The following is a 24,945-nucleotide window of genomic DNA, read 5'->3' as shown; positions in this document are numbered from 1 at the left end:
ATGCATATCTCTTAAGCTCAACACAAATTAAACTTCCACAAGCTTTTGATGTCAAAAAAATCAAAAGACGATCTAGAACAGTATAAGTCAGAAACTTCATAGGATAATCTAACGTGATCAACAAATGAGAGGTTGATCCAAATCAATCAAGAAGCTAGAAATTGATCTAGCTCGTTTGATATCCATAGAAAAGATTAATCGAAGAATAATTATTAGTATTTGATTGAAAACAAATATAAAAACACATATAGAAAGATTTAGTTCAAACGTCATTCTTTATGTCCAAATTTACACATAATTTTGTTTGTCCAAAACTTTCCTCCCATACAGAAAAAAAAAAAAGAAAACCTTTTTGGAGGCATTTAGGATAGAAAGTTAGATTTGTATACTTCTTTCTTTTCAAATAAATTTAAAAGAAAAACATATATCTATATTTGTTAATTTAAAATAATTTATACCCACAACGTTAAAAACGACATCTTTAAATTTAGCAAAATGTACAAAAACAAATAATATTTATAAAATATACCAAAACTTTATATTATATTATAGATAGAAGTCTATCGTTGATAAAATATGAAATTTTGTTATATTTTATAATATTTTCAAGGAAATTTGCATCGGACGACAAAAAAATAGAAAAAGAAAATGGTCCAATAGTACATTTTTTTACGTATTGCAAATATGACAAATATGAAAAGTAATTAGATATATCATACGTATGTCAAATAGCTATCAAATGGTTATTAGAAGATTAGGAATGAACTATCAGAAAGCTATCTGCTTTTAAATTTGCTATTTTTACAATTTAATGACATGGATCCCGACCCTATTATCATAAAACTTTTTACTATTTTCGTAAACGTTCCTATTTTTATACTAAAAACTGATTTTTTTTTTAAAAGATGATAATATTTTAATATTTATGGAGAAAACATAGTTGGGAGGAAGAAGAGAGGAAAATAGGGTAAGACAGAAGAGAGTTGTTACCAATAACACACGGCTTGGACATAAATGGCCCAAGCAACAGACAGACGTGGGACTACAAATTTTCACCACATTCGCGAACCCACGGTGGCCGATGAACGGCGGAGCCTGGCGAAGGGGCCATGAACTCTCTCTCCTGCTTCAGCCGACAGAGATCCCGATCTCACGTAAAATTACTGAACAAAGCCTGAGAGAGAAACATTAACTGTGTTAATAAATCATATTCAATAGTTTTATAATATGTTTGTATAATTAATCATATTTAATACGACTTGGTTTGTACGTTAAATCCTATATATGATTAAGTCAACTTTGAATTAATAAAATCATCCAGAAGTTTGTGGTGTGCCCACCTGAACACTTCCAGACATTTTTATATAAAACATTACCCTGATATTCTTAGACACACACACATACACATACACATACACATACACATACACATACACAACAACAATATATACTTCAGAGCATTCATGCACTTGTATAATATTTAAAAAGAGAAGAGTTAGGTGATTAATTATAATTTGATAATTTAATAAGTTGAATAAAGATAGATATATACATCTAATGCACTTAAGTAATTTGACAATGATTTCCCCCTCCAGTCCAACGTGGGAAAACACAATCATATATTAGTGGTAGAAGTGAGGGCACACCGTTACATTACAACCATGTTTTGTTAAAAGTTAAGCACTATTTAGTATATATTATAATCTGACACTTCAAAATTAAAATTAAAATATAAAACCGATAATGTGAGGGGACACGTGTCCTGACTGGTCCATTGATAAGTCTGCCTCTGGTTGGGGTTATAATTGATCGGTTATATTATTATACTTAATTCTATCATTATGTATGCATATATTTATTATTTTTCGTATTCTTATAGAGATTATGAAAATAGACACCGATATAAGGACAATGTAATCAAAATGAGGTAAATTGAAGATCAGTGGCAAAATTGTAAATAATTTGAACCCTTCGAAAATTTACGTCAAACACATACTCAATCAACCTCAAGGACACAAGCTCGAATCTCAGCCGCACGCATGTTCGAACCTCACAACCTGCGAAATGATTTTTCTTTTTGAATTTCGGATGGCGTTTTCGTAAATATTTGCGAAATATCCAAACACTCAACATACAATCTATATTGTAAGGTCGGAGTTGGGTTATTTATATTAAATTTTATAGTATGACGCTCGAAATACTTTTGGATTTTAGAAGTTTGATTCATATATATTTGAACTTTTTTTAAAGTAATTCTAATGTTTTAGAACTTTGTTTAGTATTATTGTATTAATGTTGTACTTCTTGATGTTTTTTGATGTGTGGATTTATGAATATAACAAATGTTAGGAATGAGAAAATAATTATACACCCCGATAACCCAACCTGGTCCTATTTTTAGGGTTGAGTTGGGAATGCTTCTCAAGTCTCAAAATACTCCTCAATCCAATCCAACTCGTTTACACACCTGTAGACCTACTTGTCGATTCAATTATTGCAATCTTACACATTAATTATTGCATATCTCACGATTCTACCCCTATACGATCAAATCTTTAATTGAGCTTTACTGCAAAGCTCAACCTTCCTTCCGAAAACTATCTTCTTTCTTTTTATTGAGCGGTGGAATTTGAAGTTATTTGGTTTGAACCTTAGTATACCTTTCTAATCGGTTTTTAAGTTTTTTCTTTAACTCGTTTTTATCTTTGTTTAACGTTTTGGAAAGTTGAATGAAGTTTTCATCTTTAGATGGTTAGATGTTTTGAATTTTGTACCGATGTACTTTATTTTAAGTTGTGTTTGATGCTTTTAATTGATTGTAGTATTTTGAGAGTTGGATAATTGATCAAAGAAATATAATGTTTATCCCAACACAACTTGAGATGCATGGAAGATGGGGTGCTTCCCACTGTACCCAAAGTTTTTTCCTTTTTAGTGCATTCTTTAAGATTGTGTCTTCCACGTCCACATCGATTTCGGTGTCTGAAAACCTTGGAGATGACATAACAATCTACTTAGAAAAATATTTGTCTTTGTCTTACTCAAAATATTATAATACAATCATCAATCATCCCATCTGATCACATAATATGATAGTAGTAATAATTATAACTATAACTATTACCATCTTCCTCAAATTTTTGCAAACCAAGTAGTCCCAAATCAACAGAACAACAAATGACTTCCTCCATGGATTCCCTTCCCCATGTCTTCCTCGTCAGCTTCCCTGGCCAAGGCCACATCAATCCCATGCTCCGTCTTGGCAAAAAACTCGCTGCCTCCGGCCTCCTCGTCACCTTCTCCACCACGGCCTATCTTGGTCAGGACATGAAGAAAGCCGGCAGCATCTCCGACACCCCGACCCCTCTCGGCCGTGGCTTCCTCCGCTTCGAATTCTTTGACGATGGCCGCATCCACGATGATTCTGCCCGCCCCACGACCCCCCTCTCCTATGACCAATACATGCCGCAACTCCAACGTGTAGGTTCGATTTCCTTATCGCACATCTTGAAAAACCAAACTAAAGAAAACCGACCACCGGTCTCCTGTGTTATTGGAAACCCTTTTGTGCCTTGGGTGTGTGACGTGGCCGATGACCTCGGAATTGCCTCCGCTGTCTTTTGGGTCCAATCATGTGCCGTTTTTTCAATTTATTACCACCATTTTAATGGCTCAATCCCTTTCCCATCGGAAACCCAACCAAATGTTGAGGTTAAAATTCCTTCTCTGCCTCTTTTAAAGCACGATGAAATCCCAAGCTTCTTGCTTCCTAACAGCCCTCTTCATGTCATTGGGAAAGCCATTTTGGGGCAGTTTTGGAACCTCTCAAAGCCCTTTTGTATACTAATCGATACATTTGAAGAGCTGGAGAGCGAGATCGTTGAATTCATGTCGAAAAGGTTCCCGATAAAGACAGTGGGGCCGTTGTTCAAGCATTGTGGTGATATTAAAACGAGGATTTCAGGAGATTGCTTGAAAATTGATGATTGTATGGTGTGGCTAGACTCAAAACCAAAAGGGTCAGTGATTTATGTATCGTTTGGGAGTGTGGTGTATTTGAAACAAGAACAAGTTGATGAGATTGCTTATGGACTTGTAGATTCTGGCTTCTACTTCTTGTGGGTCTTGAAACCACCTGCTTCAAGTTTTGGGGTCAAGTGCCATGTTCTTCCTAATCAGGTTTCTAAATCCATATATATATATATATCGTTATTTATTTAAATATTATACTCCCCAAAATCATAGAGTTTCAAAAATATTCTTTGAAATTTAGTCAGAAATTTGTTTGAAAATTGAGATATGAAAGGTTGAAAATTTAGTTATAATATACAACCTTTCAAATAAACTTTAATTCTTTTGTATTAAATTTACAATGAAAATTTGTTAAAATCTTTTTCCAATTATTCATCCAAACAAGTAAAACATCATAACATAATTATACATCGACCTATCTCTTAACATAAATTTTTCAATCGATTTTTCAGTCTTGACCACGACTTTCCAAAACAAGAAATAAAGTGAAGATAGAAATCAAAAGTATACGACTTTGCTCACGTTATCGTCTCATCTTTCTATTTATATTAATTAAGTTATATATATTAAATATCGATAACATAGTGATTATCAATATTTTAAAACATACTAACTTTGAAAGATTAAAAATATCATGACATCAATAACAACAAAAAGAACAAAAATTAAAAACCAATAAATCATCATAAATCCAACAGGGTTTTTTTTTTGGTTCTTATTAAGATAATTATTTCTTGTATAGATCATGGAGGAGGCCAGCAAAAGAGGGAAGGTGGTTCAATGGAGTCCACAAGAACAAATACTTTCACACCCATCGGTGGCATGTTTCATGACACATTGTGGGTGGAACTCCACGGTGGAGGCGATCAGCTCTGGCGTGCCGATGGTGACGTTTCCGCAATGGGGTGATCAGCTCACGAATGCCAAGTTTATTGTCGATGTCTTCGGCGTCGGCCACAGCTTGCCACATGGAGGCACACCAGAAGACAAACTAATCAAAAGAGATGAAATCAAGAAGTGCCTTAAAGAATCCATGGAAGGACCGAAGGCGGTCCAGATAAGACAGAACGCTTTGGAGAGGAAAATTGCGGCAGAGAAAGCGGTGGCCGACGGTGGGTCTTCAGACAGAAATATCAAATACTTTATCGATGAGATAAGGAAACGTTCTCTTGTTTGTGGTGGTAATCTCCAAGTTTGTTCTTCTACTACTTAGAAACTTCCAAACTTTCTATATCATCATCTTTCTTTTTGTTTGTTTTTTCTCTCTTGTTTTTATTTTGAGGACATTTTACTAATCGTGTGACGGAATCAAACCAATATATATATCAACATCATTTTCCAACTCTTTATTTTTGTTATTTTATGATTTTGGTCAAATCAATGTTTACGTAATTCATCTTCGAAACGATGAGATTCCAAGCTTCTTGCTTCCTGACAACATTCTCAACGCCAAACTTTGGCAACCTCTTGAAACCCCTTATCGTATACTAATCGTCGAGGGTGAGGTCGTGGACTTCATCTCCAAAAAGTTTCCGATTAAGCTGGTGGAGTCGTTGTTCAAACATCGAAAGTGAAATTAAAACGAGAGAGCGTCTGGGAATATTGCTTGAAAATTGATCAACGTGTGGAGAGTGGCTACGAGTCGCTTGGCAGTACTGCTGAGGATTTTAAACAACAAGAAGTTCATGAGATTGAAAACTTAAAAGAAAAAAAATAGTTTTAAAAAAATTTATTTTTGTCTCAACTTTTTAGCAAGAGAGATGTGAATTAATTATGGTAAAAAAATTGAGAGAAAAAGCTGTGTACGAATACGATCTCGAAGAATCCAATCTAAATCTTATAATATATCAATCCAATCCATATTGCTATTTAAAATTGGTAATAAATTAAAACCTTACTAAATCCTTTGTTATATTTACCATTATATTTACAAAACGATCATATGTTTCCTAAGTATGGTCTAAATTTATTTCTCTCTTTCGTACACAAAATATAAAAGATAAAAAAAGGTTACAGTGAATTTGAGTGCTCCTCAAAATCTTATGTGCAACAAAATGCTTCAATATATTTTAACTAAGACAACTCCAAATTCGAATTCCCAAGTCTTTTCCTCCTCAAAATAATGAAACTCTCCAACCACCAACCTCCTCAAAATATATATATTTATTATTATTATTTCATTTCTTTTGTATTTGTGTTAAGTTTAGGGATTAATCAATATCAAAGATATAGAACAATAACTAGCCCTCCACAACAAGAAGGATATGGCTACGACACCCACATTTATATCAACACACATTTACAACCCCATTAACCAAAGTTCACCTTACAAACTACTCGACTTTCCCAAGGATTTGAAGAATTTGATCATAGGATCATACACATCTTCCTTCGCTTTCATGCTCAAAATGAAATCCACATGACCATAATTTTCAAGGTAAACTAATTCTGGTACCGATTTCACCTTCTTTATAGTGTGCTCCAGATCTGTCCAATCTGACAACTCGTCGTTCCCACCGTACGCCATCCACAGCGGCAAGGATTCAGGAATGAGGCTGAGATCAAATTCAGGTGGCATCCTTTGACCATAAACTCTCAGATTCTTTAACAATCCATAGTCATACTTGGAAAAACTACCTTTGCGGATCACTGGTGAAAGAAAAGGAAAAGGCAGTTAAGCCCGTGGAGTCACTATCCCCGTGAGGAGGAGAAAAACATACCGCCTAAGTCCTAACGAAGTATAACCGATTTGAAGACTATAACACTTCTTTAAACCAATAATCAACCATCACTAATGTTCGGACTTGAAGTACAAGATGGAAAATAATGAACTGCGAAAGAAAAACGGCTTGGAAATAATAAGTGAAGTTCGGTTGTGTTGTTTGTGCCTAACGTGAAAGTAAACAGAGAAGTTCTGATGCAGCAAGCACAGGTGGAAAGCGAAGGTGAGGACAAGGGAGTGAAAACAGGAAATGAGTTGGGTAATTGACAAAATTACAATGGAAATAGAGGGCTGGCTTTAATTATAGATGAAGTTAAGGAAAGCGAGGGATATGATGGAAGATGAAAAGTCATTCAGGAAAGAGATTGAACGAGAGAAGTTAATGAGCATAAGGAAGCCAAAGGAAGAAAAATTGCTTAAGGATGGAGAGTATTAGCAAAATTGGTGTCTAAATGAAAAATCTGTTCGTGGAAAGCTGAGTATCCTTTTGGTTGAGGTTGGGTTAGTTTTGATATCTTTAGGAGGTTTCTAGAAAAATATCATGTGGGGAGATCAGATTATCTTCTAAGTCTTGAAAGAGTTTGGAATATATGATGCAAAGCTTCACAATCAAATGTTCAGAGATTTTTATTAGACTTCACAAGGGAACATTATGATCAACTTTCCAAGAAATAAATGCAGGTAAAAAATTCAAAGACTCATCGAAGTCATAGTATGATAGAAGTTGAAGTGAGAGAAGATATTGCAGGGCATACTCTGGAAAAGATGGTGCAGGTTTTTTGCTGATGATGGATGTGGTTCATATTCAAAAAATAAGTCAAAACGTGAGCGATTGAGGCAGCAATTTTCCCCTGCAGGATTAAAAGATGGCATCCTTAGGAAATTTAATGTCTGCAATTGAATAAATTGAACATCCAAACTTCATCATCCAAACTTCATAAGTTCATGTACTTTCTTATGAAGAAGAAAGCAACATTTTGCAATCATTTAAATCAACAACTCGTTATCCTTTTCTTTTTTAGTTTTACCCAACCTTTTTCCAACTACAAGAAGAAGCATGCCATTATAAATCCCGACCCTGATCAATATTGGATCATGGCATTTTATCAAGTACTATACTAGAAATAAAAGCAATAAATAAGCGTGAGAGGAGAGCCAAATGAATTGAAAGATTCATGTCCGGTTCAAGAAGGCATCGTCCAAGTATGTTGGATAAGGATTCCACAGTCAAGTTTTCACAAAGTAAATAAATAAAAAGAAAGAGAGAAACATGAAGCAGGTTGCACTGAGAGAACCTGTTATTGAACTAAGAACATTGATGCAGTTAACAAGCCGATCACAAAGATTATCTAAAAGGACTGTTCCCCAATTGCTGAAATAGCATACAGAAACATAGGCATGAGTACGGTACACTATGGTCAAGCTAAAAATGCAACCCATTACAAAATTAGAAATGGACATAGCATAGCATGATAACCTTTTAAAGTTGAGTTCATGAAATCCTGAGGCAAGAATTATCTGTCGAACAAAATATAAAAAATAAGCTTATTACTATTAATAATATAATCACTTGACAATGATAATTGCACTATATCAAGCCAAGAATACCGTATCAAGATGTGTGTCAACCATTAGACGTACTAATGGAGCAGTAATATGTTCCAAGTACGATATAGGACTTAAAAGAGCAGCTGCTTCAACATTCTTGGCTATTTCTGGCTGGGTAAGAGCAGCAAAAGACATAATTGTTCCCTGCGAACAAAGATAAAAGATGACACCATAGCAAAAATATACCATTTCAAATTAACAATCTTGAAGAAGACATATGAGACCTGTGAGTGTCCAACAATATAAATTTTCCTGTTTGTCAAGGAATTTATATAGTTAATCATTTCTGCAAGATCGTACAGGGCCAACTCTTCCCAACTCCAATTCCAAAATTCCTACAATCATAATATACTAGAGTCAAACGACATAAACAGGAACTCAACAGATGAAATTTATGTTAAACTACTTTCAAGATTGTCCTACCATGCTTGTGGACCAATAATCTACCAGACAAAAAATGCAGAATTCTGAGACAAAATAAACTCTAGCAAATCAACACGATTAGCATGAAATCAAATGATCCTTGAAGATAATCTGTCGTGTGACTGCTTAACTCCATAAAACGTCACATAAATTTGTTTGAACTTTGAATCGCCAAAATTGCCTGCATGATAATCTCCACCTCAATGCATCGAGTCAGATGAGCTACACCATGTTTGTATCATTATTTAACTTCCTAGATACATGCAATACATCCACAGCACAATGAGGAAAACCCTTTCTGTTAATATGTTCTTCTTTCTCTGCATTTAATTAACATCTTACACATCTTAGAATTTTGTAATAAAGTATACTATGAATACCTACCTTCTCGTCCTCTGATAGGGATGAATGCCCATGACTCCACCGTGTTCCACGCACATTTCCTATCCACACATCAAATCCATTATCTGGAAGAATAAAGCCTAATGATTGTCTTGCAGAATTCAAAAACCATCCATCGCCAGCCTGCACATGCACCCGTTCAGACAATGAAAGGTATCAAAAACTAGTGGTTGGAACCCCTTATCTGTGAGAATGATCCCAGACTACAAACTTAATTCAAAATTCACCATCCATGTTTCAAAATACGCAGTTATTAACCTCCTAGACAAAAAGAAATTTATGGATAATTGGATCTTGCCAAGCATGGAAATGTTGTACCAACAAACGAAACTAAAGAAGACCATTCAGTATACTTTGGGATGAATAAAAAGAATTTGAAAAGAATCTCCCTTGGAGAGACAAGAAAACAGAGGCCAGAAGATTAAAAAGAGAGAGACAGATACATACATACACACACATATATATAAGATAGGGCCTTGGGTAAAATCTGCCTTGAGGCTTTATCCCATTCATCTTCCAGTACCAGTTCCTAAGAGATAACTGGAAAGCATGGTTGCACCATTGGACTGTAGTGTAGAAGTTTAAGGTAAATATCGACCTAATAGAGAACATTAATTATTTTAATGGGAAATAATCATATCACTGGATATCAAGAGGTGGGAGCAGTTGAAAATTATAACAAAAGGAGATAAGTCTCAGTAGTGTAAATAATATCAGGCAGCTATGTCAATTCCCTAGCTATTGCTAATAAAGTTAGACCAAAAAAAGAGTAAAAAATACCTAATCCATACAGTTACAATATTGCATAACTGTCAGAAGACTTACCATGAACAGTCCATGGAGGAGCAAAATTGGAGGGCCTTTTTGCTTTTCCAAATCTCCATTACGTGAAGATACACGTTGCAGACCCAATAGAAACCCATCCTTTGTTTGAATCTAGGAAATTAATAAGAAAATGACGTCCATCAGTGACTCGGTACTGCACAATCACAATCGTACTCAAGTGCATTACTAAAAGCACAATTCATCAGCCTAGTCTGCAATAATGGATAACATTCCTCAAAACTGAAGAGAATGATCAAAGAACAACATCATTTAAAAATAATAATAATAACAAAATTACACAGTACAAATGCGTTAAGCTCCGATTAGTTAATGAGAAATTGATAAAATCAGAGATCTACGTAAAAATTGAATTCAATCATATTTCTTCGCATATCACACTTTCGAGAACGATACATATACGTCGGATTACCCAGAAAATTGACAGAACCAAATCAAACCAGGACCGGCATCGAACTAAAAATACAAAGAAATTAATTCCATCTGTCCCACATCAGGAAAGAAAATAAACAAGAAACTCAAAGGAAATCTCAAACAAGAAGCATTAGAGGCAATTAGTTGACTAAAATCCATCCAACTATCTCCAGTCGAAACAGAGCGATGAACACTAATATTACAGCCTCATTTCACAAACCATTCCGAGTCCACACCTTCCACAAATTAATCAACCAAAAAATTAGAAGCGAAATGAGAGAAGCAGAGAACCTTATGCTCGGCGCAAGGATAGCCCGCAGGAAGAACGAGTTGAGAGCACAAGGACTTGTGGTCGGACAGAGCGTGAGGGAGAATCGAGTAGTCGACGACGGCAGGGAGGGAGGAATCACCGGCGGAATGGAGAGGGAAGAAGTAGATAAGAAATACGAGAGCCATCAACGGCGTCGCCATATTCGTGACAAAGATTAACTTCGAAGTCAGGGAGATGAGAATTAGTTATCAAATAGATAATAAAAACTGTTCATTATATATTATTATTTGGGGAAAGAGGAAACTGAGAGAAGATGCCATTCGACAAGTCGAATCGGTTGGTGGTTGTGTCGACGCCCGCACTCGCTAATAAGGCGCGCGTCGCATATTGTTTGCTTGAGAACGACTTCACCAAAGTATAGATTAGCAAAGCTTACGTTATATTTAAGCTGAGTATCTTCCTCATAACTTGATAGCATATGTATATATATCAAACAGAAGACAAAACCTCACTAGTTAACATCCTTCTTCAACTTCTCTATATTAATACATAATTACCAAAAGATAAAAAAGAACCATTTTATTGCAAAACCCATTAATTTTTTTTACATTTTTTCTTTTTACATTTCAGCCTTAGTAGCCTTAAGATCTTCCCCACCAGATTTCGCCCCTTCCTCAATCTTCACAACCTTAGCTTCTTTCTTCTTCTCTTGAGGCAACTTTGGGACAATTACCTTCAACACTCCATTCTCCAAGTGTGCCCTTATCCCTTCCATGTCAGCATTTCCTGGCATCCTGAATTGCCTCCAAAACCTGCCTGATGAACTCATCCTCTCTGCCCGGTGCCATCTCTCCCCTTCCACCTCAGCTTCCCCCTTCATCTCTCCACTTATCCTCAACACTCGATTCTCCTCTACTTCGATCTTTAAGTCCTCCCTCTTCACTCCCGGAATGTCCATCCATATCACGTGCTCCTTCTCTGTTTCTTTCCAGTCTGCACGAGCCACTGCTAGAGTGTCCACCGCCGATTTCGGTACGCTCAGTGGACTCTGTTCCAGGATCCGAAACGGGTCCTCCGAGTAGCCACCTGTTCATTTAGGTCCGATAACAAAACCCAATTAATAAGGAAAAAAGATTATGTTGCAGGATCTAAAAATTGTGTTTTTCTTTACACAGCATTGTGATATGATTTTCTGATATAAACAAAACCCAATTATAATGAAAAGAAAGTTGACATACCCGGCTGCATGATATCCCATATGGAGCGATAAGGCATCAAAGCATTAACTTGTTGAGCGGCGAGAAAGTAGAATGCAAGTCCAAGAATTAGGAACAATGAATTTCTGGGTAACCCCATCATCGCCATAGTTCTTGATTAAAACTTCACACAAACAACACAGCACAACTTCAACTTTATTCTTGAATCCGTTGGGGGATACAAAAAGGCTTTATATAGTAGAATAACGGTGAAAGGCCAATACTTCGGGGATATAGTCTTGATTCCACGCAAATGTAGATCTCTCTAGACTAAACCACCGCTCTCTAGAACTTTAACAATCAACGCACCAAATCACACGTGGCTTTCCCTTAATTTTTGACTTTTTCTCTTTTTCTCTCTTCTTAATTTTTAAAATTTTCATTTTAGGTTAAAAAATATACTCATTGGTTTAACTCTATTTTAGAAAGTTTTTTTTGTTTTTTCAAGTTTAGAAACGTTTTTTTAAATTACGAAGGAGTTCTTTAAAATGAAAAGAAAATGGGTATTAGTTTTTTGTTTATTGGTTGTCAATAATACTTGTTAATTATTATCGTTCGATACTAATTATTAATGATCCTAATTGTTATATGATTGTTGTTTGATTACTATATGATATACTGATTGTTATTTGATTACTGTTTGATGATTATTATTAATGATACTAATTCCTATTTCATTATTGTTGTCTTTTGTTACTATTTGATACTAACACTCTAATTATATTGGTTCCAATGTGATATTGACTACTCTTTGATATCGATCGTTATCTAATTACTATCTTATTGTTTTCTCATATTGATTACTAATGATGCACTGATTTACTATCTAGTCATTGTTGCCTAATTATATTATTAGTTACTAATCGTAATTTGACTGTCAATGATACTGATTGTTAATCGATAGTTATCTTATTATCATTTCTTTACTAATTGTCAATGATATCTAAGTATATCACTTATTTATCTTTCTGAATTATCGTAGGAACATTATTGTATACTTAATTAAAAGTATATCAATATCGTTGTTAGTATACAACTTTTTAAGATATGAAAAAAATTTCAAACCAAATGAGATGCAAAATTAAGCCAAAGAAAAAAAAAACAAATCGAATTGTTGTAATACCAAAAAAGTGAATTATTGTGCGCCAATAATATGATGCAAAATTAAGGCTACTTTTCCAAATTTCCGAAAGACAATTCCCAAAATCAAAATCTTATAGAGTAGTTTCGAAAATTTGAACAAAGTCAAAGCAAGAATTTGAAAATTCTTCCAATTTCCTTACTTCCTAAATTGAAATACCAAACGAACAAATTAAAAGCTTCACCATCTTATGTTGACACATACAAATCGATCCATGGTTTCCAACAATTTCATCTTCTTCCTCTTACTCTTTCTCGCTCTCCTAAAATCCATCTCCGCCGTTGAGTACAACGTCATCAACAACGCCAGTGGCACCCCTGGCGGCGCCCGCTTCGACAGCATAATCGGAGCGAATTACAGCCGGCAGACCCTGGTAGCTGCGACTGCCTTGATATGGAACATTTTCCGGCAAAGTACCGCGGCCGATCGGAAACACGTGCAGAAGATCAGTCTGTTTATTGATAACAACATGGATGCAGTAGCGTTCAATATGAACAACGAGATTCATGTTAGCGCAAGCTATATCTCAAGCTACAGCGGAGATTTGAAAAGGGAGATCACAGGTACGTTCATGCTTTCTACTATACCCAAAGCTTCAACTTTATATAATTTCATCTGTTGTATTTTGGGACTAAACATCTACGCTCGTTTTGATAAGTATTTGATTTTTGTCTTTAATAATTTCAGGATTGTTGTACCACGAAATGACCAATATATTGCAATGGAGCGGGAACATGAAGGCTCCGAGCGGGTTGATCGAAGGGATTGCGGATTATGTACGGCTGAAGTCGGGATATATTTCGGAGACGTGGGTGGAGCCGGGTGGGGGGAACAGGTGGGACGAAGGCTACGACGTGACGGCGAGGTTTTTGGATTATTTGGAGAGAGTGAGAAGTGGGTTGGTGGCGGAACTGAACAGGAAGATGAGAAATGAATACTCCGACGATTACTTCAGGCAGTTGTTGGGGAAGCCGGTGGATGAGCTGTGGACTGAGTATAAGACTAAGGCCAAGTTAGGGATTCTTGATGACAAATGCAAAGCTTTTGAAATTGAAGCCAGTGGGGTTTTTGCTCTACAGCTGTAAAGAAATTATAAAGTGTTATTAATTGGTATTCAAAAGTCTAATTTCAATCGGTGTCATCATGTAATCAATTCATTACCTTAGAGACCAAACTATTGACTCTGACTACCTTTTGAATTACCCTTTTTCCCTTACTTGCTTGTCTCCACAGTTTACTTTGACTTTGTAATGTTCACTTGATTATCTGTCGGGTGGGGATGGTTATGTACAAAAATTTCCATCGAAAACCAACTTACAAGGGGAGAAATCGACCATCGGCCACCAGTAGCTTGAATTGATGGGTCGAATTGCTGGTCGGTTCCAATCGGTTCGATTTGTTCGACTTTTTTTCCCTCTTCGCCTATTGGGCTGGGGCCGCCTCAAGTTCATGGCTTGAGACTTTTTAAACTTATTTAATAAATTAATATAATTAACGATAAGGAGGTGAGATAGTTGTAAACATATCAATTATAATCTCCGATCTCTCTTCTAATTATTGATAAGAAAAACTTTAATCTCATCTTCAAATTTCACTCACCATCGGAGTACGCGAACTCGTCTAACTTGTCTCTAACTTTTTTCTTCTTGAAAGATTGTTTCTCCACCCCCACATGCATTCGAGAGAGAATAAGAAAAACAAAAGCCAGAAGCCCAACAAAAACGAAAAACTAACGATCAATCCAAAGAAAATAAATTTACAATCGAACTTAAATAAAATGATTAAATAAAGGAAGTGAGACCGCAAACACAACAAAAGTGTTATTAATTTGTATTAAAAAACTCAATTATATTTTGTACCTTTTGGTTTGAATTTCAATGGTGTCATCCATGTAATCAACTCATTACATTAGAGACCAAAATATTGATTGTGACTATCTCTTGAATTGCCCTTTTCCACTTACTTGCTTGTTTCCATAGTTTACTTAGACCTTCCTACAATCCAATCATAGTTACAATAAAGAAAAAAAAAAACGAATACAAAGTATTTTAATCTCCTATCTAAACTTAGATATTATATTAAATTTACTTTCACTTAAAGCTTTTAGATTGAATTAGTGATATCAAAATAAGTTGCTTCAAAATGTCTATAGTTTAAGCAATCTAACAATCAACATCTTCAATAGATAAAGAGGAAAATGGTCGTGGATGAGGAAGAGGGATTTGAAATAATAACGGTCTAAACAAACGAACCAACTTGTTAAGTGCATCACAAAATAGGACACACTAAGTCTATTGACCTTGCTACCAACTAAATAACAATGCATATGCTTAGAATTTTCAGGCACAAAATGGTCAACCAAATGCACAAATTCAGCCACACCCAGTCAAGGTTTCATGGCAACCTAAAGCAACTTGAAAACCACACATTAGTTCAACACATGCAATTTTATGCATTGGATAAAAACTTGGTCGAATACGTCGTCGTTTTCTAGTAGTAACCCATTAGCAAAAATTTTAAAATACTAATTAGGATATTTAATTTACTTCATTTTTTTATATCAATTAATTAAGTGTCATGAAATGAAAATAAGGGGAAATGAACAATCAAGAAAAGCCAAAGAAATAGGACAAAAGATAACATTCCAAAGACTAAATTCAAAACAAATTTGAATCGTAAGGTATTTCTTCATGTTCATGGTGGGGTTTTTTTTTCTTTAATTAACTTTTTCTTTCTTGTTTTGATTTCCATTTCTTCATGGGTTCTTTTATGCTTAGTTTTTTTCTAGGGTTCTATAATAAAATATATGTTTTGTTGTATAACAAGAAATCTTTAAATGTCTCATGACTTTTTTTTTTTATGGGTATGGAATAAAGAAAATCCATATGTCGATATATATCTATGTCACAAACATTCACATTGATATACAGATGCATCTAACATCTTGAAGAAAACCATTATTCTGACCTACTCTTTTTCAACTGTACTTTGATTTAAATCTAGTATTTAATGATGTTTAATAAAGAAAAGTTTAATAATAAAAAAAAGTTTTTTTTTTTTTTTTAATTTCAAACCCCACATAATTATAAAAAGATATATGATATTAATTCTTTTATCCCATATAAGCCTTCCTCAATTTGGTGCCATTATGGCAAATAGTCAAACACTTTATCAATCTTCAATCCCTTATATAAAGCAGCCAAACTTGCCAAGCTTCAGCTTCACAACAACCATGGCTTATTCCAAAAAGATCATCTTCTTCCTTTTCTCCTCTCTCCTTCTTCTACATGTGGTTTCCTCCGTTGAGTTCACGGTCGTCAACAAGGCCGTTGGAACTCCTGGTGGTGTGCGCTTCGACAACGAAATAGGCGTTGACTGCAGCAAACAGATAATGGTAGCTTCCACTGATTTTATATGGAAAATTTTCCAGCAAAGCTCTATTGCTGATCGAAAGAATGTGCACAGGGTTAGCCTATTCATTGTCACTGACTATGACGGAGTGGCCTTTGCTAGCAACAACGAAATTCATGTTAGTGCTAGCTATATTGCAAACTATGGTGGAGACGTGAAGAGGGAGATAACAGGTAAGTACAAGTGACATGAAGATCAAACCTTCAATTTTGTAACTAACAAATATCAGAAAGGTTTAAAGCTACCACTAACCACGACTATTCAAACTGATAAAATTTCCTATATTGTACACAGTTAATAAAATAAATTCAAGTATTAGATTGTTACTTGATAAATTATGATAAAATGAAATACCATAATACAACTTAAAATGCATCTAAAGCTTTTTCTTCATGAGACAACTGTTATACTTACTTTTTATGTGTTGTTTAATCTTTTATTCATATTTACAGGTGTGCTATATCACGAAATGACTCATATCTGGCAATGGAATGGGATCCCGAATGCACCAGGCGGGCTGATCGAAGGGATCGCCGATTACATACGGCTGAAGTCGGGGTATATTCCGAATCATTGGGTGGGACCGGGCGGCGGGAGTTCATGGGACCAAGGGTACGACGTGACAGCAAGATTTTTGGATTATTTAGAGGGGTTGAGTAGTGGGTTCGTGGCAGAGCTGAATTGGAGGCTCAAATATGGCTACTCTGCCAATTACTTCGTGCAATTGCTGGAGAAGCCCGTGGATCAGCTCTGGGCAGATTACAAGGCAGCTTATGGACATTAGGAGTTAGATTAATTATTGCTCATCACACATAATATATATTATGTATGTTTATCGTTGTATAATTTTAAATAAAAAGAATGGAGGTGTGTCTCATCTTCACTAATACACATTTTTTCGACTTATGCTTTTCTTTTCTTTCTGTTGTATTTCTCCGAGTGAAGATGTTCTTCATTCCAATCATTTTTTGATTAGTGTCGGCCGTTACAAATGACTTTGAGAAGCAACTAACATGAGAAGATTATGATCGAAGTCGTGTCAATTTGTTTTTCAAAATATAGTAATTACACAATATTTTTTGTTGACGATACCTACGAAGCTAAAATTAGAGTACTGTACGGTCTTGCTGACATATAACGCTTGACAGACTATCGTTACTTTTCTTCTTTCTTTTGTACGTGGTTTGATGAACATTTTCTTTATTTTCTCATGTATTGTATACTCTTTTGTACAAAGCTTATCTATCTTGATTGATTCATACATAGCTAAGTACGTATTGCAAATATTTTTTGTCTTGCTTTGTTACCTAAGTAACTACTATATGTAGGCAAGTTGTAGCGATGTATGCTTAAACTAATTCCAAATACAATAACCTAAACATATGAGAAAATTACTTTATAGAGATTAACCATAAATTTATCAAGTGAGGATTCTATGCAAGAAGATTTAATTATAATATCAATTTAGGAATGATATGTTTTTCACATACATTCCTAAGAAAGAAGATTTAATAATATCAATTTAAAAAGATTTAATAATATCAATCATATATGACCTTAAATTTATTAAATGAATATCATAATTAATAAGATTTAATAAAATTAATTAAGAAAATGTGTATACGTATAAAAAAAATTAAAAAAATCAAGATTATAATAATCTCGTTAGTCCAAACATGATTAGGTTAAAATAATCCTTTGAATTTAAATCCACATTGGAGAAGAAATTGGATTATATTGATAGAGAGGAGGACACGTGGCAGAGTGGCTTTCCTCAAATTGCAAAATGTGGAAGAAAACGGTCGTCGTCAGCCAGTGGTATTCGTGTATTTGGCTTATTGGGGAAGAAGGGATAAGGAGGGAGCTTCAATAAACAGTTTTCCGGCGCCAATCGAGCTCATCCTCAGATGGCCGTTCTTCATGCTTCCGCTTCTCTCTCCCTCGCCATACGCGGTATGCTCTCTTTATCTATCTCACAGCTTCTTCCATCTCGCTCTTTCTGTTCTCTGATTGCTGAATATCCAAACGATTCATAAAACCGAACACAATCTTCCAGATGCTTCCTTCGCAAGAACAGCACCAAAAGCTTTTCCACTTCATAGAAGTCTCCTACCGAATTTATATCGAGTTGGAACCACGTTCGCTACTGGCTCTCCTCTCGGTACTGATTCTTTTTATGTCTATTACCCGCCTAATTCGAGTGCTTCTTCTTGATTTCTTTATGAGTTTTATGATTTGACGAATTATTCTGTTCAATTTTATTTTGGAGTTTTTTTTTTTTCTTTTTTTTTTAGTATTCAGTGTGATATTTTGTGAATTATAGTAGTGAAGATTGAAACTATCCTAATATCTAAAATCTGGATGTTACGTATATGTGGTTTTGTTGTTGTTTGCTAATTGTTTCCGTGTTAAGAAAGAAATATTGCATATTGCACAAGTTTCAGTCTAAGTGATCTAAGGCGACTTCCACTTAAATTTAAGAGTCTTATGATTGCTGTTGATTTTTATTGGAATATTAAAAATTGTTGCTGGAGCTGTTTAGAAAATAACATAGAAGTTGGAGTTTTTGAGTTTGTTGCGGATTTTGGCAAAGGTTCAGCTTGATTTTGTTAGGTATCAGCTAATGGTTACTCTTGGTCTCAGTGTTAAGCAAGCCAATTGGTCAAAAGAAGCATGCAGTGAAACAAAATTCTGTTTCTATAAGATGTGAGCAAAGTACCCAACAGAGCAATCTGGATGTTTGGCTTGGGCGGTTTGCAATGGTAGGATTTGCAATTGCAATTAGTGTTGAAATTGCAACAGGCAAGGGACTTTTAGAGGTATGACCTTTCTAAGTTATTGGTACTTATATTTCTGCTAGTTGATAAGAAATTGTTAAAGGATTTCTTTAGCTTTTTGAATTTTGAATTTGGCTTATCTTTCGGTGAAGACCTAAATGTTAGTGTTAATAAGATTCTAGCTCCAATGTGAGGTTTGGTCGTGTTCATTTGACACAATACACAAATATCATATTTCTGTTCAGGAAATTCTCTTCTCCTTAATTATTTATACGAAAGTATCCTTTTGTACCAGTTGAAGTATTCCATTTGAAGTGTTGAGTTTGTTCTAAATATGAGTCTTAAAGTGCATCTAGAATGTATTCCAATGGTTGTTTTTGTTACTCTGTCATTTTTGTTTCTAGACACTTGTCTTGCTGATTTTGGCTTGATATATAAGGGACCATTAAATTATTCTAGGCTGATCATTGGATGTGCCGCATCTGCCTGATTGATTTTAGCCTGATATAGAAGTCACAGTCTAATTATTCTTGGCTGGTCTAATTATTCTTGGCTGGTTGTTGATTGTGCTTGCACTTCCCATTTGTTTATTTTGTCCAATGAAGAGGAATTCCTAATGACGTGTCATACAAGTTTCATAGGAGATCCAGACATTAAATTAATTGAAACCTTACAAGAATCACTGTTTTCATGATGCAGAACCTTGGAGTTACGTCTCCCCTGCCTAGTGTGGCCTTGGCCGTTACTGCATTGGTTGGCGTACTGACTGCAGTTTTCATCTTCCAATCAGCTACCAAAAATTGAAGTCATCTAGATTGCTTTTACTCGTTTTCTGTAAAGTTTGTAATACTAAAATATGTTTTCCGTGATATTCATTTTCATTCATTGTAATATTCTCGAGTGTGAACAACGGCCAATCAAGTTTGAATGTACAATGACTAATAGAAACTTTTTTCACAAAAATCTCCCCCATCAACATCAATGAGTCAATGACTTTGTTTTCAGATTTCCTGTATTGAACAGACCATCATCATTATTGTGCATAATATTGTATGTTTGTGTTCCGAGCTACTTGGAGGAGACCGTTTGGTGCCTAAGATCAATCTATAGCGTTTCTTCTTTTAAAGAGCTGGGCCACAGTTTGTGTTTCAGTCGAAGATAAGTGATTTGTACTGCTTTCTAAAGTAGTACAATATATTCTTTTACGATATGATGAAAGCATCTCTATCAGCCTAAGTAAGTTCATTCACTTTGGCAAACAAATACATTGGAAGGGGAGACAAAGGCCTTTATTGCCTTCTGTCCCAAAGAATCAATTCTCTTTCAGCCTTTTCCTGTAGAAGTTTTTGGTCTATTATGTCATTTCCCTGTAAATTGATTCTTTCGCATCGTTTTTTTAGTTGGGCTTACTCTCTCCTGCAGAACTAAGAGCTGGTGGTGCTGGATTGAAAATTTTGTCATCTTCTTTATATTCCTTGATTTCGGACATGGGTGCAGTGATATCTAGGTTGAGGAAGAGACTTCTTCAGAACCGTGAAGTGAGAATCCTGATGCTCGGTCTTGATGCGTCGGGAAAGACAACCATTTTGTACAAACTAAAACTTGGTGAAATAGTTATGACCGTGCCAACTATTGGTATGTACTTTGATTATTTATTTACTTTTGGATGAGATTGTACTTTGAAAATCCATCTCTAGTTTTGGCTCAATTTTTGGAAAAACAAAATTGTTTTGAGATAAAATGGATATCACCTCGTGTTATTATTTGGTATTTTTAAAAAAACTATATTCAAGAAGCTAAGATTTTTATTAGAACCTTTTGATCCTGTTTTTTATCTTTTGAATTTTGTTGGGTAATGTGCACGGCTTAGACCAAATGGAGATTAGCTACATTTATTTGTTTGTTTTCTTTGGTTAGATATTACAACTTATGAAGTATTTTCTTTGTTTTACCTTTTTTATTAGTCACTAATTTTCTTAAAGAACAGGTTACGCAAGGTCATTTTGGTAGTAGCGATTGCTTTGATATTACCCATAATAGCTTTTCTATTATTTTTTTGAACCATTAATCCCTTGTTTTGCTACGCTGATCAACTCGAGATAATGCAAAAGGATGAAATAATTCTTAAACAGTTCTATAATTGCATTTTTGATCCAGGGTTCAATGTGGAAACAGTAGAATACAAAAATATGAGCTGCAGTGTCTGGGATGTTGGAGGACAAGATAAGGTTTGAAATCACACCCTCTCACTCTGCTTCTGCAAATACTATACTTCGATTACAATCTGAAAAAGTAAAGAACATATGCTTTAAAATGCATGTTAATGGAACTGAAACAATAATGGTCAAAACATTTGTTTGTGAAAGTTCTAAGACTAAAACTAAAACATAAATAAGGTAAGACAATTTATCTAAATATATTTCCAATTAATTTAAATTGTAAAATTGACTTGATTACTCATCTCCCGGCCAAAGGATTTGTTTAATCTAAGTGTGAAGTGCAAAATCTTTCCGTCATAGGATTTGTTCAAGTGTGTCAAAAGTGGGATTTATCATATAACATATATTAATGCTGAATTAAGCCTGATTATAGTGTAGTTTTAAAAGTCAGCAGTGATTTATTTCAAATGCTATTGAATGTTAGAAATCATAAGTGGTTGATTTGTTATGTAATATTTTGTCGGACGTGAGAGATCTTAAATCATAAAATTATATTTGACAAAATCTGTTTGGGGTGAAGGGATGGAAAATATCGCATGCATAAGCATTTACAATGTTTCATACATGTTTGAAATATAAACTTGATAGTATTTGGGTGGTCTAAATAAAAGTCCAATCTCTTGAAACATTTGAGGTATTAGAATGTACTTAGAGTAATCTTTTTAGAAGATATTTTAGAGTATGATGTAAAATTCTCTAAAATTGACAATCCTTTAGAATGTCGAGATTCTTTCAACTAGATGGAGTGGCAAAAAAGTATAATAGAACAATTATGGACATGAGAACAAACATGCTTAAAAGCAAGAAACTACTTAAAGAGTTTTGGAAAATAAGTGGTATGTGCAATCTACCTGTCCAACCAATTTCCATATAGAAAAATGCCTGAAGAAGCATGAAAGCTTGTGATTTTCCATTTGGAAACGTTGCTCGTGTGCATATATCAAAAGGAAAGAGAAGTTGGAATCTTTATTGGTTATGGTTTCAGTACCAAAGACTACAAACTCTTACACTCTTGATACACTAAGGAAAATTATTTCTCGAGACATAGTATAGATGACATGAGGAGAATGAGGTTAGGAGAAGTCGGTGAAAATGAGTGCGTAGAAACCTCTGTTCTAAAGTAGGAAATATACACTTGGTGAAAACCGCATTCTCTAAAGTTTGACAACTAGTTCATGGTTGAAGTATCAGCTTCTTTTTGTTTAAGGTTACAATATTTATTTCTACATCTGAACTGTAATTATTTATGTAAAAATAGGTAAGGTAGTGATTTCCTCTCAAATTTGTTACTTGGCCTGTCAAAATTTGGATTCGACCCTAAAAATTAAAATTCGACCCATGAAATTTTCGTCACTATAAGGATACAATCTAGCTACCAAATAACTTTTAAGGCCAAGTGTTTTAAAACATAGCCAAAATGACCAAAATATTGACGATATACAAAATTAGGCTTCCGATCGAATATTGAGCTAAGCTCATACCCTCACCCTAACCATCTTTCGATAGTTAAAAAACTATAAAGTAGTTTTGGCCATGTGTTTTTAAAGAAACTTTTACTGACTTTACTTGAATATGATCAACTCTGTTTTTGAGTTTTGTGAAACGTTTAGGAAAACAATGTATCTGAAAATAGTACTCTATGGTCTTGTCTAGTTACAAATGCTTCGTGTTAATTTAATTATTTAACGTAATTGTAGCGATGAACTTATATTTATTTAATTAGAGAACAAACTATCTAAATAAATGAAAACTTGATTTTGTTTTACAGATAAGGCCATTATGGAGACATTACTTCCAGAACATCCAAGGACTTGTATTTGTTGTGGATAGCGGTGATAGAGGCAGAATTTGTGAAGCCTGTAATGAGTTGCATCGTATTCTCAATGAGGTATACTCCACATTGAATTTTCATTTTCACTGTACTTTCGCTTATTTGTTTGATAACAATAATCATGAGATAAAATTGAAATTATTTCTAAATTTGGTATACAATTTTAGGGATATAGTTATTCAAAATTGTTTAAAAAAGTAAAAGAGAGGTGTTAATTAATAACTTCATAATATGATCTTTATGCATGCATGGATACTTCTCTATCATTTAGATAAAATACACTTGTGTTTATGAGATTTTTTTAAGATGTAAACAGTAATAATAAAGAAAAAAAGAATTGACAGGCAGAGCTAAGGAATGCAGCTGTGCTTGTATTTGCAAACAAGCAAGATCTGCCTCATGCAATGACTCTCTCTGAAATTACTACTAAACTTGGCCTCCACACACTTTCTCAAAGAAGATGGTATGTGAATTTTCTTCTCATCTGTTCAGATATCATGTTTTACAACAATTTTCTATTTGGAAACTTGTTTTGTTGAATAACTTTTTTTACAAATAGTTTTTAAATTTAAATGTAGTGTCAGTTATGTCTCTCAACCTTTTAAAATGCCATAAAATTTCAAAATAGGATTTGCATTTGGTTTTTTAAAACTAAAAACAGAATTGATTGTGTTCTCTACCATATTTGTTCTATACTATTGAGTTAATCTTATTTAGTGGTTAAGTAGGAGTTAAAATTTCATTTCGAGATCTCTAATTTTTATTTTCTTTCCCTTTTTGAAAAGGCTATAGTTTAGAATTTATGCTATTTTAATTCATGTAACTTAATATATATAAATTTATGCTATTTTGAAAAGGCTAATCGTCTTTCCTTCTCTAACTTTGGAATACTCAACTTAATGACATTATGACATAATTTTCCCTCAAGGAAAGTGATTGAGAAAGCTATAAATTTTCTAAAATACTACAGGCATGCATTTTTGTAAATTTTGTAACTTATAATTAAACACCTAAATACTAAAAACAGATCAAAGACATCTCAAACTTAGAATAATTGAAACTTTAACAACCTTTAATTTGTTTTCTTAAGAAAAATCAAATTTGATATAAAATTTTTAAAGAATAAACTTATAATGAAAAAGAAAAGCCTCTTAGAAATTTAAAAACTGATCTTCCATCTCAGTAAAAGAAATGAAATTGAGTGTTTATCTTTTTGTGATATATATATATATATATATATATATATAAAGGTACATACAAGGTACTTCAGCAACTTCTGGGCAAGGGCTTTACGAGGGTTTTGATTGGCTATGTAACAACATTTGGCTATGTAACAACATTACTAATCCATGATGCATGCTTCATATATGTATATATATGTATATATATATATATATATATATACTCAGACAGACACACACACTCATTTGTTTTGTTAATGAATATATGCTAAAATACCAGTTTATCAATTTTCGTAAATTAAAATCATAGAAGAAACTCAAAATTTGTAAATTTAATGAATAAAAGTTTGATAGTTTTGCAGCTAATTAATTTCACATTATGATTATAGTATTATATGGTATTTCTTGAGTTTT

At 34.1% G+C, this 24,945-nt stretch overlaps 7 protein-coding genes across 10 annotated transcripts; 5 read left to right on the top strand and 2 right to left on the bottom strand.

Moving 5' to 3' along the window:
• The first annotated feature begins 3,102 nt into the window (after window positions 1–3,102).
• On the top strand, window positions 3,103–5,377 carry LOC103495272 (gallate 1-beta-glucosyltransferase 84A24-like). The gene is made up of 2 exons (XM_008456771.3): window positions 3,103–4,179; window positions 4,775–5,377. The coding sequence occupies exons 1-2, from the start codon at window positions 3,178–3,180 to the stop codon at window positions 5,243–5,245; spliced, it is 1,473 nt and encodes a 490-aa protein (XP_008454993.2). The 5' UTR covers window positions 3,103–3,177; the 3' UTR covers window positions 5,246–5,377.
• An 800-nt stretch (window positions 5,378–6,177) lies between these two features.
• On the bottom strand, window positions 6,178–11,063 carry LOC103495266 (triacylglycerol lipase 1). Of its 4 annotated transcripts, none has more exons than XM_008456764.3 (10): window positions 10,736–10,882; window positions 10,013–10,166; window positions 9,635–9,785; window positions 9,170–9,310; window positions 8,587–8,697; window positions 8,363–8,506; window positions 8,232–8,272; window positions 8,050–8,126; window positions 7,510–7,605; window positions 6,178–6,681 (listed from the first exon to the last, which is right to left on the bottom strand). In XM_008456764.3, exons 2-10 carry the CDS (start codon window positions 10,108–10,110, stop codon window positions 6,359–6,361), a joined length of 1,182 nt encoding a protein of 393 aa, XP_008454986.2. In that variant the 5' UTR covers window positions 10,111–10,166; window positions 10,736–10,882; the 3' UTR covers window positions 6,178–6,358. The 4 variants fall into 4 exon arrangements, with proteins under 4 accessions (XP_008454986.2, XP_050939340.1, XP_050939341.1 ...); XM_051083383.1 differs by having other exon boundaries at window positions 9,635–9,753; XM_051083384.1 differs by having other exon boundaries at window positions 9,635–9,753; window positions 10,013–10,123; window positions 10,736–10,763.
• Window positions 11,064–11,172: 109 nt separating this feature from the next.
• Window positions 11,173–12,260, bottom strand: LOC103495267 (22.0 kDa heat shock protein-like). Its single transcript, XM_008456765.3, has 2 exons — window positions 11,954–12,260; window positions 11,173–11,801 (listed from the first exon to the last, which is right to left on the bottom strand). Exons 1-2 carry the CDS (start codon window positions 12,078–12,080, stop codon window positions 11,335–11,337), a joined length of 594 nt encoding a protein of 197 aa, XP_008454987.2. The 5' UTR covers window positions 12,081–12,260; the 3' UTR covers window positions 11,173–11,334.
• Window positions 12,261–13,174: 914 nt separating this feature from the next.
• LOC103495268 (uncharacterized) lies at window positions 13,175–14,314 on the top strand. The gene is made up of 2 exons (XM_008456766.3): window positions 13,175–13,675; window positions 13,800–14,314. The coding sequence occupies exons 1-2, from the start codon at window positions 13,303–13,305 to the stop codon at window positions 14,195–14,197; spliced, it is 771 nt and encodes a 256-aa protein (XP_008454988.2). The 5' UTR covers window positions 13,175–13,302; the 3' UTR covers window positions 14,198–14,314.
• A 2,027-nt stretch (window positions 14,315–16,341) lies between these two features.
• On the top strand, window positions 16,342–17,429 carry LOC103495269 (uncharacterized). Its single transcript, XM_008456767.3, has 2 exons — window positions 16,342–16,696; window positions 16,976–17,429. Exons 1-2 carry the CDS (start codon window positions 16,345–16,347, stop codon window positions 17,305–17,307), a joined length of 684 nt encoding a protein of 227 aa, XP_008454989.2. The 5' UTR covers window positions 16,342–16,344; the 3' UTR covers window positions 17,308–17,429.
• Window positions 17,430–18,224: 795 nt separating this feature from the next.
• On the top strand, window positions 18,225–20,263 carry LOC103495270 (stress enhanced protein 1, chloroplastic). Its single transcript, XM_008456768.3, has 4 exons — window positions 18,225–18,476; window positions 18,580–18,684; window positions 19,167–19,342; window positions 20,000–20,263. Exons 1-4 carry the CDS (start codon window positions 18,431–18,433, stop codon window positions 20,102–20,104), a joined length of 432 nt encoding a protein of 143 aa, XP_008454990.1. The 5' UTR covers window positions 18,225–18,430; the 3' UTR covers window positions 20,105–20,263.
• A 139-nt stretch (window positions 20,264–20,402) lies between these two features.
• On the top strand, window positions 20,403–24,922 carry LOC103495271 (ADP-ribosylation factor 1). The gene is made up of 6 exons (XM_008456770.3): window positions 20,403–20,536; window positions 20,723–20,935; window positions 21,458–21,528; window positions 23,288–23,407; window positions 23,695–23,813; window positions 24,601–24,922. Exons 2-6 carry the CDS (start codon window positions 20,788–20,790, stop codon window positions 24,701–24,703), a joined length of 561 nt encoding a protein of 186 aa, XP_008454992.2. The 5' UTR covers window positions 20,403–20,536; window positions 20,723–20,787; the 3' UTR covers window positions 24,704–24,922.
• The last annotated feature ends 23 nt before the right edge of the window (window positions 24,923–24,945 follow it).

This window comes from Cucumis melo, chromosome 1, assembly GCF_025177605.1.
Source record: "Cucumis melo cultivar AY chromosome 1, USDA_Cmelo_AY_1.0, whole genome shotgun sequence".
NCBI lineage: Eukaryota > Viridiplantae > Streptophyta > Magnoliopsida > Cucurbitales > Cucurbitaceae > Cucumis > Cucumis melo.
The sequence above is the reverse complement of the archived record's forward strand: the minus strand, read 5'-3'. Positions and strand labels throughout refer to the sequence as shown.